This window comes from Zonotrichia albicollis, chromosome 11 (genome assembly GCF_047830755.1).
Source record: "Zonotrichia albicollis isolate bZonAlb1 chromosome 11, bZonAlb1.hap1, whole genome shotgun sequence".
In the NCBI taxonomy this organism is placed as follows: domain Eukaryota; kingdom Metazoa; phylum Chordata; class Aves; order Passeriformes; family Passerellidae; genus Zonotrichia; species Zonotrichia albicollis.
The window spans coordinates 9,044,895-9,057,665 of NC_133829.1; the positions used below are offsets into that span (position 1 = coordinate 9,044,895).

Consider the following 12,771-nt stretch of genomic DNA (forward strand, 5'->3'; position numbering starts at 1 on the left):
TTTTTAACCTGTGGGTACAAAGCCATCTTCATTGTGCTTGCAGTTTTCATAAGATACTTCACAAGTGTTCTTAAATGCATAAAATAGAAGAAAAGATAGAGATAAATGGATGTGGGATGGTGCTTGCCATAAATTAGGATTCTGAATTAGGTCACTAAAGACTAAATCAAGCTGACTCCTTAATTGTCATTTACCTGAAAGAGAAAAACACCATAAACTGCACAGAGTTGTACAGGCAACCAGCAACCAATGGCTTTCCCTGGGGCTAATGCTATATGGCAGCACCATTGACCTGGTTTTCTATGGAAACTCCACGGATGTTTTCAATTCCAGTGAGGAGCTGCAGCCTCGGTCATAGCCATCAAACTCCACATTAGACATTCATGCAGCATTAGGCATCCCCTAGCTGCCAAGGGCCACACAATGAGACATTGTCTGACCCAAAAGTCATGTAATTAGGCTGATGGGAACAACACCAGCGGATGGTGCATTGAGCATATCCTAATTTTGGATAGGCCATTCTTTGGCTGCCTGACTACCAGTTAGCTGGGGAAGAAGTGAAGCCTGCTATTATCAACAGACAACTTTGCTGCTAAGCCAGAGCCATGATGAAAGGGCTGTTTGGCTTGAAAATCACCACTGGGGAGAGGAAGGGCAGCCACAGAGCTGAGATGCTCTCAGAAACAAAGAGGAGACCCCGCTTTTAAGTAGCACTTGTTTTTGCAGAGTGGGTGACCCTGGCTCCTGGAAGCCATGTCCCCAGCTAGAGCTCCAGCATGTGGCTGCACCAGCTCAGTGATGGCCCAGCACTCATTATAACATCTAATTCCAAAGGCTTCAGAGGCAGCAGGATGAACACAGAGCTTGAGGCAGAGGGGAGAAGTGTGAAATTCCTCTCATTAGCAGCACTGCACATTTGTGCACAGACTCTCTCCTTAAAAGTCTGACCTCCTGCACAGCCAAGGAAGAGCTTTCCAAGAACCATGTGACTCCAAAGATTGAGGACATGTTCTGCCAGAGTGGGGTTTTAATTTAAATTAGTCATAGAAAATTTCATTTTTGTGGCCTGAAAACATCTTCAACTGTGTCAAACGTGAAGCAGTTTCATAATTGCACGTGATAGACTCTTCTTTTTAAAGAAGTGACATAAGTAGAAAGAAATACAAATGTTTGTGAAACTTTAAACTTCCCTGCCTGCACTTGTGTAACAGTTACAAATAACTCAAAAAAATGTCTTGTGACTTCAATTTCCAACAAGGAGTGTATCAAGACATTTAGCAATGTGAGCAGTCTCTGGAAATTAAAATAGGCAGCAGCTGCATTCACCTCTTTTGTCAACTATGTACTCAAAATTATGAGAATTTAGGTACATGTTGCATACTACTTAATTAGAGCAAGGCTCAGACAAATTCAACTGTTTCCAGCTTTTTTTAAAAATTATTTTTCCATTTTTAAACATGTAGTGTAAGACCTGCGCAGATATAATCATATCTGTATGGAAACAGCAGCCCAGCCATGCGGAGTAAGAATGGACCATGTTATCCACATAAATTGTGAACAATTTCACAACATCAATTCCCTTCTGACATTTCCTGGTGCGCAGCATCCCTCCTCCCACCCACCTTCTCCTGCAGGAACATCCAGCCCCTGCTGGGACTCTGGATGTTCCTGGTAACACTAACATCTTCATCCCCATTATAAAGGGCAGCACGTTCAAAGTGTTACTAATGTTACACCAGAGGAGGCAAGGAAATCCCAGGCTGAAGTTGCTTTTCTGTATCCGCAGTAAAGCCTGCCAGTGTGATACATGTATCACTGGGATCACCTATTTCCTCTCAAACAAGCCCATCTCACCTCTAAGTGCCACGGGAGGGTGGGAGATTCTCACACTCACCAAAAAAGGTAGTTCAAATAACATTGAAAACCAGAAATCTGGAAAAAAAACCCCACCGACAGATTGCAAATATAATCCAGTGTTTGTTTGCTGTAGACCAATGTGATTCCACATGCTGGATAGTGGACTGATTAATTAGGAAGCATCAGTAATAGTTCTTTGTACTTACATCAGGACTTCCACCTCAGGATACTTCAATAATGTCAATTCATTAATCTTCACAATGCTGCCTGTAAGTAGGTGTCATTAGTTCATTCACAGATGGAAATCCTGAAGCATAGAAAAGGTGAAATTAATTAGCTGAGATGATACAATGAGTCAGTTAAAGAACTAAAGATCCTGAAAAACACTCCTTTTTCTAACTCTTAGAAGGAGGTGATTTACTTGCCCTTTGCAGTTAAATCATGGAAATAATTTCCAAATGTGTAACAGAAACTTTTGTGACTCTTACAAAACCACTGTTTACAAGTCATGCTCTCATTGAAATTTTCTTTTGATTAAAATGGCTTCTACTGTTTAGTACACCCATCAAAATATAAAGAACATCAAAATGAAATAAAACTGCCACTAGATCTATAATGAACTGGAGCACTGCTACTGTTGTTTGAGGTCTAAATTAAAGCTCTTTTGTAGAGGCTAAAAGTGAATAAAACATAAAGACAAAGGACAAAATAAGAGATGACAGACTATTCACCCATTAATGGCCACCACATTTACAAGGCAATTGCCATTCATACTAATACAAAGTGGACTACACAATTCTACCAGGTATGAAAGGCAGAAGAGCCCTTGTACATAAGAGGAAAAAGCACTTTACTGTATTTTATCTCCATCACAAGTGGAAAACCAGTAATGAGTAACATCAAAAATCTCTTTCCATTCTCTACTGAAAACTAACCAAGCATTTCTCTTGGTGCAATCGTATCAAAGGTTATAAATTTCTCAAGACAGCTTATCAATGACATTTGTCATGGCAGAGGTATAAGATGCACTTAAAAATATATATAACTTTTATTTATAACTGACTGATTTTCCTCAACAACAATCATCATAACAATGGAGAGCTATAAGTTGTTGCAAAAGACAGGGCAAAAAAAAAAATCCCTAACAAAAAGAGCCACAAAACCCACATTAGGGAGAAATACTACCTGTGTGCCCTGGATAAGTGTATACATGCAAACAAACCTTACTTGACAGTTTACTTTATGAGGGGAACTAAATCCTACTATTTCACAGAGCCCTAAGCTCAGAAAAATGCAACCCAGGGCAGAAACTCATGGCTTCTGTAGGACCTGATAGTCCTTAAGGCCACAAATTAAATTTCTCATGATAGATTCTATTTCCCAAGACTGCACAGATCTTAAAAGATCAGGGCTCTGTGGTGGTCCCACATGTATGCATGTATATACCTGGGGCACAGTCAGAGCAGTATGTGCTTTATCTGCACAGATAACATTAAAGAGTAATCCATACACAAAGTGCCTGGAAAATTTTGATACAGCTCCATCACAGGAGAAGCACATCATGATAGAACCTATCTCACTAATACCAAATAAGCTTTTTGCTTTTTAATCAAAGTTAAAACTTAGATGAAATATAATTATTTCATATATCCAACTGTGAAAGCTTCATTAAAAACCTTACTATTAAGTAATAAAACTGCAATATGAGTTTTTCCATAATTACAGCAAGTTTCTGTTAACACCAATGCACTAAAAAAGGAAATACTTTCTAATTGATGATTTCTCTGGATGATTCTATACAGTCAGTTGTGTACACAAGTACATATTGGATATCTGATCACATTTATATGTAACTCTCTCTGTTTCCTGAGTATGAAGCCGGAGAGCACACGAGTTAGGAGTGCCTTCCACATCACTCACCTTTGGGCAGAGCACACATTCACCTGCAAACTCGAGCCCTTCGGCACTTGCAGGCAGACTGTCATAAACAGGTAAACCAGAAATGCAAATGGTTACACACACTGAAGCCTCCCTTGCCTGCCTTAGATTTAAAATAGTGTTTGTTCTCTAATTAAATCATCTCTACTCGAGAGACAACTCGAGTTACAGGAAACACAAATAAGCAGAGGCAGGGTGAATAATTCCTTATTGCTATTTCTAGATCAATTAAACACAATACTCACCTGTGTGTTCTTCCAGCAGCAGAATCCACATTCACTTCAGTGACAGGAAAGCACAATTTCAACTTCCAAAATGAAAAGACAAGGAGAATGGAGGAAAAAAGATGGCAGAGGGGGTTGGCAGAGAGGAGTGAGAAATATCAAACAAAAAGCAATTTAAATACCTTACTGTGTTAGATTCTTATTGCTAAATTTAAAGTTTGCTTTTAACTCTCATTTCAATGGATTCGCAGGAAAAAAATCTAAAGAGTAAATTTAGGTTTAATTGATCATTATAATTTATTTTATTAAAATAATATAGTGGAAAGACCTTTCTTCCAGTAAAGGGTTCTGGCTTTGATGTCTGATTGTTATGCAAATTCTGGGAAATACAAGATACGGACAGAGGAATAATTAAACTTAGGACTTTGTCTATAATAATTCTCACATATGTAAATGTACTCTGGTTTGAGATAATAATGTGTACATGCACTGGGAACCATACAAATGTGTTGGGAAACTCCCACAAACGTGCAGGTCCTCACCAGGGCCTCCAAGCAGCAGGGCCAGGCTGCTGGCACGTGCCAGGGGCACCCACAGCCCCAGAGCCCCAGAGCACCGAGGAGCTCTGGGCTGGACACCCCCAGAACAGCCCCCAGCACCGGCACACAAACACTGGCAAACAGAGTGAGCTTTGTTCTGGAAGATAAACATTGCCCATATACATCTATATATTTCAAAGCACTCAATTAGAAACTGAACTTTGCCCCTTTCTCAGGCTTTGAAATATTCTGGCCCCGCACACAGGCCTTTATTCTCCTTCGGTGTGGGCATCCCTCTTCCTCTCCTGCTCCAGCACACCATATGGCTCCCGACCCTGGGACAAATTCTGCTCTGATTTATGGCCTCTGCACTCTGAGGGACTGACCTACAGCATAAATCCAGGGCAGAGCACATGGGCAGCCTGCACGTTCCTCCCCACACCAGCCCTGCTCCTGTGAGCTCATCTCTGCTCGCCAAGGATGGGGGATTTACAGCCCACACTGGCAGCAGATCTAGGCTCAGGGCAACCCAGCAAGCAATGAGACCTGGCAGGATGGACACCACGTGTGCCAGCACACCCTGAAACACCCTCCAACAGAGAGAGAGGAATGCACCAGCCCTGCCAGCAGTGGAGGGTCCAGGCAGTGGAGGTGCCTCGGGTGGGTGAATGCTGCTGAGCCCCCTGGCTCTGCCACCACCACAGGGCAAAAGGCACTCACTGGATAACAAAGCAAGAGTAACCCAGACTGGTCCCTCTGCAGGTAAAATAATTCCCAAAGAGGAGTGAACACAACCAGTTTTTAAGGCACTGCAGCCCATCTTTCCATCTTGAGACAACACACACATTGAGCATGTAAAGGGGCTGAAACAGCACGCAGAGGCAGAAAAGGCAGCCAGAGCCATGGAGCAAGAGGGGATTGCCTTTGTTTTCACCACAACCTGGTAAAGAAACAGCAAGTCCTGTAAGATGACCATGGACAACGAGGTCAGTTGGATTTACCAGCAGGCTGGGCAGCCCAGGCCAGGGCATTCCTGAGCTGCTGGCCAGGGGCTGCTCTCCAGAGGCTGCTCACAGCCATCCATAACACCACAGCCATCCATAGCACCACTGCCAACACCAGGGACACAGCAGGATTGTACATCACCAGGAAGAAAAGGAGACTTTAGTTTTCACATTTTGTTCATCTTATTTACCTTTTGGTTTCACTAAGCTTGAAAACCAAACAAAGTGATCAAATTCACTTTTTTATTTATAGTCATTTTCACAACTTCTCCCTGAAAACTGCACAGGATGTTTACACAGACATGAGAAATTGATTGACGCATCTTGAAAGCATTTCCTAAACACCCATCATCAAGAAAATATACACATGGACTTAAACTTCCTGATCTCTAAAGCAATTGATTTTGCCAAGGGTTTTTTCAGTGTCTGTACCGCTTAAACACATCTTCTCTGCCACTCTCTGGATTCTTTTCCACAGCCTTGGGTTGGGGGGTTTCTGCCCCCCATCCAAACCTCCAAGATTCCTGAGATAGATGCAACACTCGGTAAGGGATTTTAGCTCTACAAATCGGATGATACCACAACCACAGTTCAATGAAAGAAGCAAAAATCAAATCAAATCAAACAAAGAGATCCCATCATCCCCTGCCGCATCCTCCCTCCTCCCCCTTCCCACCCAACCAGCAGCTCTGGAGTCCATAAAGGAGATTGGAGCAGAGCAGCTCTGCCCATACACAGCTAAGCACAAAGTAAGGCAACTGAAATATGCTACACACTCTGCGTTTCCTTTGTTGTTTTCACTCACCCACTGAGAAGGGCAGTGGAAGCTCTAAGAGAAACATTTAGGGATGTTCAGCACCCTGTGCAATCTGCTCTAACACACATCAGCCAACAGCCACTTTGTTCCCATGGAGTGCACCGAGCAGCACAAGTCCTGCAGGGCTTGTTTGGTGTGTCCATGGGCTCGGCTGAGCATCCCTCGCCCCAACGCCACTGCGGGTACCAGCAACGCCAAACAACTCTTACAGGGCAATAAATGTGTTATTCTAATCAGCTTGTCAACACCAATTAGCCCAGCCACAAGTGCCAAACACCACTGTCAAGGACTCAGGGAGGCTACAGCAGCCCTCGCTGTGCTCCAGGAGTGCCCAGTCTGGGATGCAGTCCTGAGGTCCCTGGGCACGGCAGGGACCAGAGCCTCCATCACAACAAAGGAGCCTCCCCTGCTCCCTCCTTCAGCTGCTTTGCAGTTTCCTACTCCCTATGCTTTGTCTGCCAAAAGTAACAATTCACACAAACCCAAGTACTTTTCATGACTAGAGATTATTAAAAAAAACTCTTTTTTTTTTCATTAAAAGCATGTTATAAGGTATGATAGCTGGCAGGATTTTTCTGGAAGCCTGCACGAGCTCCAGCAACATTAGCATGACAACAGTTTAAACTCCCAACATGTTTCACTGGTACAAGCAGGAAACAAAAATTCCAGAAAAATCTCTCGGCACATGAAATCAAATCACCACGCAGAGTACCTTTTTTTTTCTGTAATATTTTATTTTATTTATATAGAAATACTTAAAAAAACATGAAGTAGCACCATTACTTAAGTTTTACTTTTATTATGTAGAACTTTAAATGTCAGAAAAATAAAACTCTTGATACAATTTCAAATCTTGTCTCAGCAAATATAATATTAGTATTTGACCATGAGGTTAAAGGCCCTTTATCATAAAATAAAATATACTTTGTTTTTAAACTTTGCTCAGTAAAGTACATTTAAGCTCAAGTAACGTCACCTACATATACATAAACAAGTGGTAAACAAATGTATTAAAATAGAAATACTAAAACTATAGTGGTGCAACAGAATTTTTGTAATTTCCACTGAATTCTATTTATACAAATGTTAGAAAGCTTCAACAGTTCCTTTTGACATATGTTTATACATTTCCATTTTTGTAATAATATAGAATAAAATATGCTTTATATCACTGAATAGAAAATATGCTGGGTGAAGCAGATTTAAAAGATTTTTTTCTGAACCTATAAAATCTCCATCCCAACAGAATACTGTTCAAAGCATTACACATTTTATGGTTTGTAATTCCGTTCACAATTGTGTGATATTAAAATAATACAGTGTTCTTTGCCATAAGGCCATACTAAAATAAAAAAGATTTAACCCAGCTACAAAAAGTTCACTGAACTTAAATTAAAATACTTGTAAACATCTTTGCAATATGAAATATAATTTTTCAAGTCAAAAAAGAATAAAATACTTCAATCTGTATTAATGCAATTTATCTTTAAAACCTTTAAACGTTTTTAATATATATAAGAGATATGTTACAGTTTTGTTGGTTTTTTTTTTCTTTTTTCTTTTTAAAAGTCTGATAAAGCTGCAGTATCATGGTTTTTCACAGGAACTTCTTGCCCTTTCAAGAACATTCAGAAAAGTATCCACCCATAGATTTAATTATTTTGTAATAAGCATCCTAGAACTACCAGCACGTTTTACTAACAGTCCACACACCATTGTCATCATCATAAGCATCTTCTACTTTCAATTTTTTTTCTGTTTTTTTTTTCTTTTTTTTTTCTGTTTGTTTGTTTATAAAAAAGGGGAGTTTTGGAAGCTTCGTATTAAAGTACAGTGTAAAAACTAGCCTAGCACTAGAATGGAGTCGCCCGTTATTATTTATAGCATGCACCCGCTGTCACACCACCCCCCAGCCCTCCCTCGGCTCTGCCCGCGCCCCTCGGCGTGCGGCGGCCCCGGCCCCGCCGGCCCCCCCGGTTCGTGCCCCCGGCCCGCGGCGCTCAGGAGAAGATGCGGATGGCCTGGGTGACGGCGCTGTGGCACACGGGGCACTGCGGCTCCGTCTTCTCGCAGATGCGGTTGGCGCACTCCATGCAGAAGAGGTTGTGGCCGCAGGGCACCAGCGCCGCGATCACCTCGCTCTCGAAGCACACCGAGCAGTCGCGGCTGCCCTTCCGCCGCACGCCAGAGGAGGAGCAGGAGGAGCTGGACGAGGAGCTGGAGGAGGAGGACGAGGAGGCGGAGGAGTCGGAGGGCAGCCCGGGCAGGTGGGCGCCCAGCCCGTTGGCGTACAGCGGGTAGGAGGCGGCCAGCAGCCGCCCGCCGGGGTCGCTGCGCACCCGGCGCGCCAGCGGGTGCTCGGTGCCGGCCGCGCTGCCGTGCAGGGGCGGGGAGAGCCGCGCCGGGGGCGGAGCGGCGCCGCGCCGGGGGCCGCTCACCAGCAGCGCCAGGTTGGCATTGGCGGGCGCGGCGCCCGGGAAGGCGGCGGCGGCGGCGGGCGAGGGCGCGGGCGAGGGCGGCGCGGCGGGGCCGCGCTCGAACTGCGGCCAGAGGAGGGCGGCCCCGGGCGGCGGGGCGGGCGCCAGGTCGAAGCCGGGCGGCGAGTCGAAGGGCAGCTCGGAGCAGCAGTCCGGGGAGGAGAGGACGTCGCCGCCGCCCCCGCCGTACACGTAGCCATTGGCGCTGTTGTTGTTGTTGTTGCCGTTGTGCGAGAAGCTCAGCGCCGGGCTCGGGGGGCTGTAGTCGGCCAGGCGGGCGCTGCCGCCCCCCCCGGTGCCGCCCCCGAAGTAGGAGTCGGTGGAGGCGCTGCCCAGCGAGCTGGAGCTGTCGTTGCGGTAGTTGCAGAAGGGCTTGCGGCCCGGGGTGGGTGTGATGCTGGGTGGCGTAGGCTTGCTCCAGAGGCTGCCCGTGCCGTTCAGCTCGAAGCCCACGTCCGTGCCGTTGGCGTGGAAGTCGTTCTCGTCCGTCAGCTCGATGATGCCGCCGGTGCGCATGGCGATGTGCGCCTCGATCTCCTCCCGGGCCCGGTCCACGTTCTCTGGCATGCCTGTCACCTCAAAGACCGGCTCCTTGTCCCGGCTCGGGGTCACGATGTACGTGTGCGTCTGCTGCTGGATGCGCTTGATGGTCGCCCCCTTGGGCCCCACGACCAAGCCCACCACGCGATAAGGCACCCGCACCTGGATGGTGGTTTGGCCGGGCAGGTTCGGGGGGCCGGGAACGGTGCCGTTCAGGGCTGTGTTCTTGTTCCGCGAGGCTCGGATCATGGAGAAGTGCTCGGCCGCAGAGATGATCTCCCTGCGGGCCATGGCCACATCTTCCTTTCTGCCCGTCACAACAAAGAGCGGCTCCTCCCCGCGAACCGGGGTCTTGATGTAGGTGTTGGTCTTTGCCCGCAGAGCTTTGATTTTACAACCTGGGAACGAGATGCGGAGATGGAGGGCGAAGGGGAGGGGGAGGAAGGGGAGGTGGTGGGGGAGAACCGGTTACAACCCATTGTTTGGGTGCAGCTAGGGAGGGGGAAAAGAAAATACACACCCACCCGAGAAACACATTGCCCCCAACCCCAGGTGATCGCTGGCATCTCGTCCGGGAGCCTCGGTCACGGTGTAAAGTAATGTCAGCCCACAGCCCTGGCACACGCCCAAAGGCATCGCAAGTGGCCACCGACACATCTGCCATGCAAACTGCCCCAAAACTACCAACGTGCAGTTCACAGGGTCGGTAACACAGGGGGAGAAAACAAAAAAAAAGGGAGCGACAAAAAAAAAAAAAAATAGAATAAAAAGCGTGCAGGAAAACTGCACCGCCAGAAAAAAAAAAAAAAAAAATGCAAGCAGCCCTCACAAATCAACACACCCGCCAGTCCACATTCCTGCTCAGCACTTTCCTTTTGGAAAAATAAAATCAGTTCTTAAGGTGAAGAGCAGAGGCTGTACCGAATGAGCCATATTCCCCACTGCGGATGCTTTATTCCAACCCCATTGTTCCACTTCTCCACTCCATTTCTCTTCCTTAAAAATAATCCACGATTTCTAACTTTGGGGTGGTGGAGGGGGGAAACCACCGAGGCTCCCATTTTCCTCCCGTTTCCTCTTACAAATCTTTAACTTTTGCAGCCGAAGGAAAGGACAGATTTTTATTATTTTCCTGATTTTTTTCCCCCAACCCGGCAGCTGAAAGTGCATCTCGAAACTGATGCATAACACTCCTCGGAAACATCACGTCTGCCGCTGCACTTTCTTTGTCTGGGGGAAGCCGGCACTGGCCAGCGCCGCACGGCTGCAGCGTTCCTGGGAATGGCCAGTGTCGCATCTGAGCCGCCCGCCCGGCAGCGCGGAGGGGAGACCCGCGCCCCCACAGCCCCTCGCATGCAGCACCCACCTTGTCTCCCCACTATCTCAGCGACATGTTCCGAGCTGGGCACCGGCACGCATTCAGTCATGTTCACGCTCTTTTTCCGAGGCTCGTTGTCGTAAATGGAGCCCGTCTCGTCGTTGTCCAGCCCCAGCAGGGAGAGCTGATCCAGGGCGATCTGAAGGGCTCTTTGGTCATCCAGGGTCTCTCCCCCGCCACCACCACCACCACCGCCGCCGCCGCCGCTCCCGTTCCTCTCCATGTCTGCAAAAAGCGAGCTGGGCATAGTCCCTGTGTGTGGTGCACCCTCCGCCTGCGCTCGGCTCAGTAGTAAGAGATCAGACACAAAGGAGAACCCAAGGCAGATGGCCAGCAGGAGAGAAGGAAAGGGAGGGTGGGCGACTGCAGGAGACCGGGGAATTGTTGCCTTTTGCTTGTATATTTTGTATCTTTTTTGCTTTTTTTTTTCCTCCTCTCAGTGCAATCCGGTTTATAAGATGTTCTCAGGACCCCCCCCACGACTCCCCCCCGAGGTTTTTTTTCGGTTGGCTTTTTTTTTTTCCTTTTTTTTTTTTTTTTGTCGGCTGGGGGTGGGGTGGGGGGGGTGGGAAGAGGATAAGCGAGAGGAGCTCCGATGGCTTCCCCCCCTCGAGTTCCTCGCCGGCCACAATGCCAAGCGGCGGCAGCGTTTCTTTAAGGAGCCCCTCCCAGGCTCCACTCCACTCACTCAGCGTTTTTTTTTCCTCCTCTCCCCTCCTCTGTCTGAGGCTCTGCTGCAGCCAGACGGCTCTGGAGAGGCGGGCGGGCGCGGGGCGGGGAGCGGGGGCCGCGCCGGGCGCCGCAGCGTAAGCGCCGCTCGCTGTCACCGCGCGCCGCCGCCGCGCGCCGCGATTGGCCGGGGCGGCGCGGAGGGGCCGGCGCTGCCCCCCCGGCCCGGCCCGGCCCGGCCCCGCTCTTTGTTGTCGGCTGCCGAACAATGCCGGGCCCCGGCCCGCCGGCCGCCGCTCCCCCCACCTCCCCCAGCCCCGCGCTCCCGAGCGCCCGCCGCCAGCCCCACCTGAGCGCCGGCGGAGGGGGCCGCGCTTGGGGTGCGTTTTTGCGGCGGGGGGGGTTGGTTCGGGGTGTGGGGGGGTGCCCTTTGTGCGCCGTCGGCTTCGGGAGCGGCAGCGCCGCCGCTCGCCGGCAGCGCCGCAGAGCCCCCGGCACCGCCCCCGCACCGGCCCCGGCCCCGCGCCGGCAGCGCCGCCGCCCCTTCACCGGCCCCGCGGGCGGCGGCCGCGGGCGCGCGGAACCCCCCGCCGGCTCCCGCGCGGCCCCGCCCGGCGCGCGCCCCGCGCCTGCGCGCCCCTCCCTCCCCCGCTCCCTCCCTCTCCCGGCGCGCGCAGTGCGCCCGCGCGGGGCCGCGGCCGGGGCGGGACGGGCCGAGCCCTCACAGCCCGCTCCGCCCGGGCCCTCAGCCCGCTCCGCCCGGCCGGCCCCGCCGCCCCGAGCCCGTGCTGTGCCGGCAGAGGCGCCTCCCGTTCCACCCCGCGGGCGCTGTAGCCCCGGCGGCCGCGGGGTCAGAGCCGGTGGGAGCCGTGGCCCCGCCCAGCCCGGCTCGGCGCGCCCCGGGCGCGGGATGAGGGCCGTGACCCGAGCGCGGCCGTGTCCCGATGCCGGCCCTGACACCGCGGTCCGCTCGTAAAGAGCCCGAAGGGTGGGAACGCCTCCCGCACAGCAGCTCCGGCGTAATATCACCCGCATCTTACACCGCCTTGCTAAACCACTGGAAAATAAAGCACCTCTGCCTCTTCTTGGACCTCTCATGACCAAGTGACTTTCTTTCACCTCTACCAGCACAGGACCCTTCAACCGCAAAAGTGGGTTTTTTTGTCAAGTACTCTGTCACAAAGACCTCCCTTGATGGGAGGATTAGACATGAAAGTGCCCTCACCGTTGTCATAAAAACACCACCATCACATTTGATTTCTCTGGCACTTTTCCGTCTGTAAGCATCCATACTCAGTCCTTGCCAGCTGTCAGGTACAAACCCCTGT

The 12,771-nt window shown here is 49.6% G+C and overlaps 1 protein-coding gene across 2 annotated transcripts; it reads right to left on the minus strand.

Annotated features, from left to right (window-relative positions):
* Positions 1 to 7,849: 7,849 nt before the first annotated feature.
* On the minus strand, positions 7,850 to 12,061 carry MEX3B (mex-3 RNA binding family member B). Of its 2 annotated transcripts, XM_074549271.1 has the most exons (3): positions 11,793 to 12,061; positions 10,763 to 10,999; positions 7,850 to 9,794 (listed from the first exon to the last, which is right to left on the minus strand). In XM_074549271.1, the coding sequence occupies exons 2-3, from the start codon at positions 10,995 to 10,997 to the stop codon at positions 8,380 to 8,382; spliced, it is 1,650 nt and encodes a 549-aa protein (XP_074405372.1). In that variant the 5' UTR covers positions 10,998 to 10,999; positions 11,793 to 12,061; the 3' UTR covers positions 7,850 to 8,379. The 2 variants fall into 2 exon arrangements, with proteins under 2 accessions (XP_074405372.1, XP_014120164.2); XM_014264689.2 differs by lacking the exon at positions 11,793 to 12,061 and having other exon boundaries at positions 10,763 to 11,754.
* Positions 12,062 to 12,771: the final 710 nt, after the last annotated feature.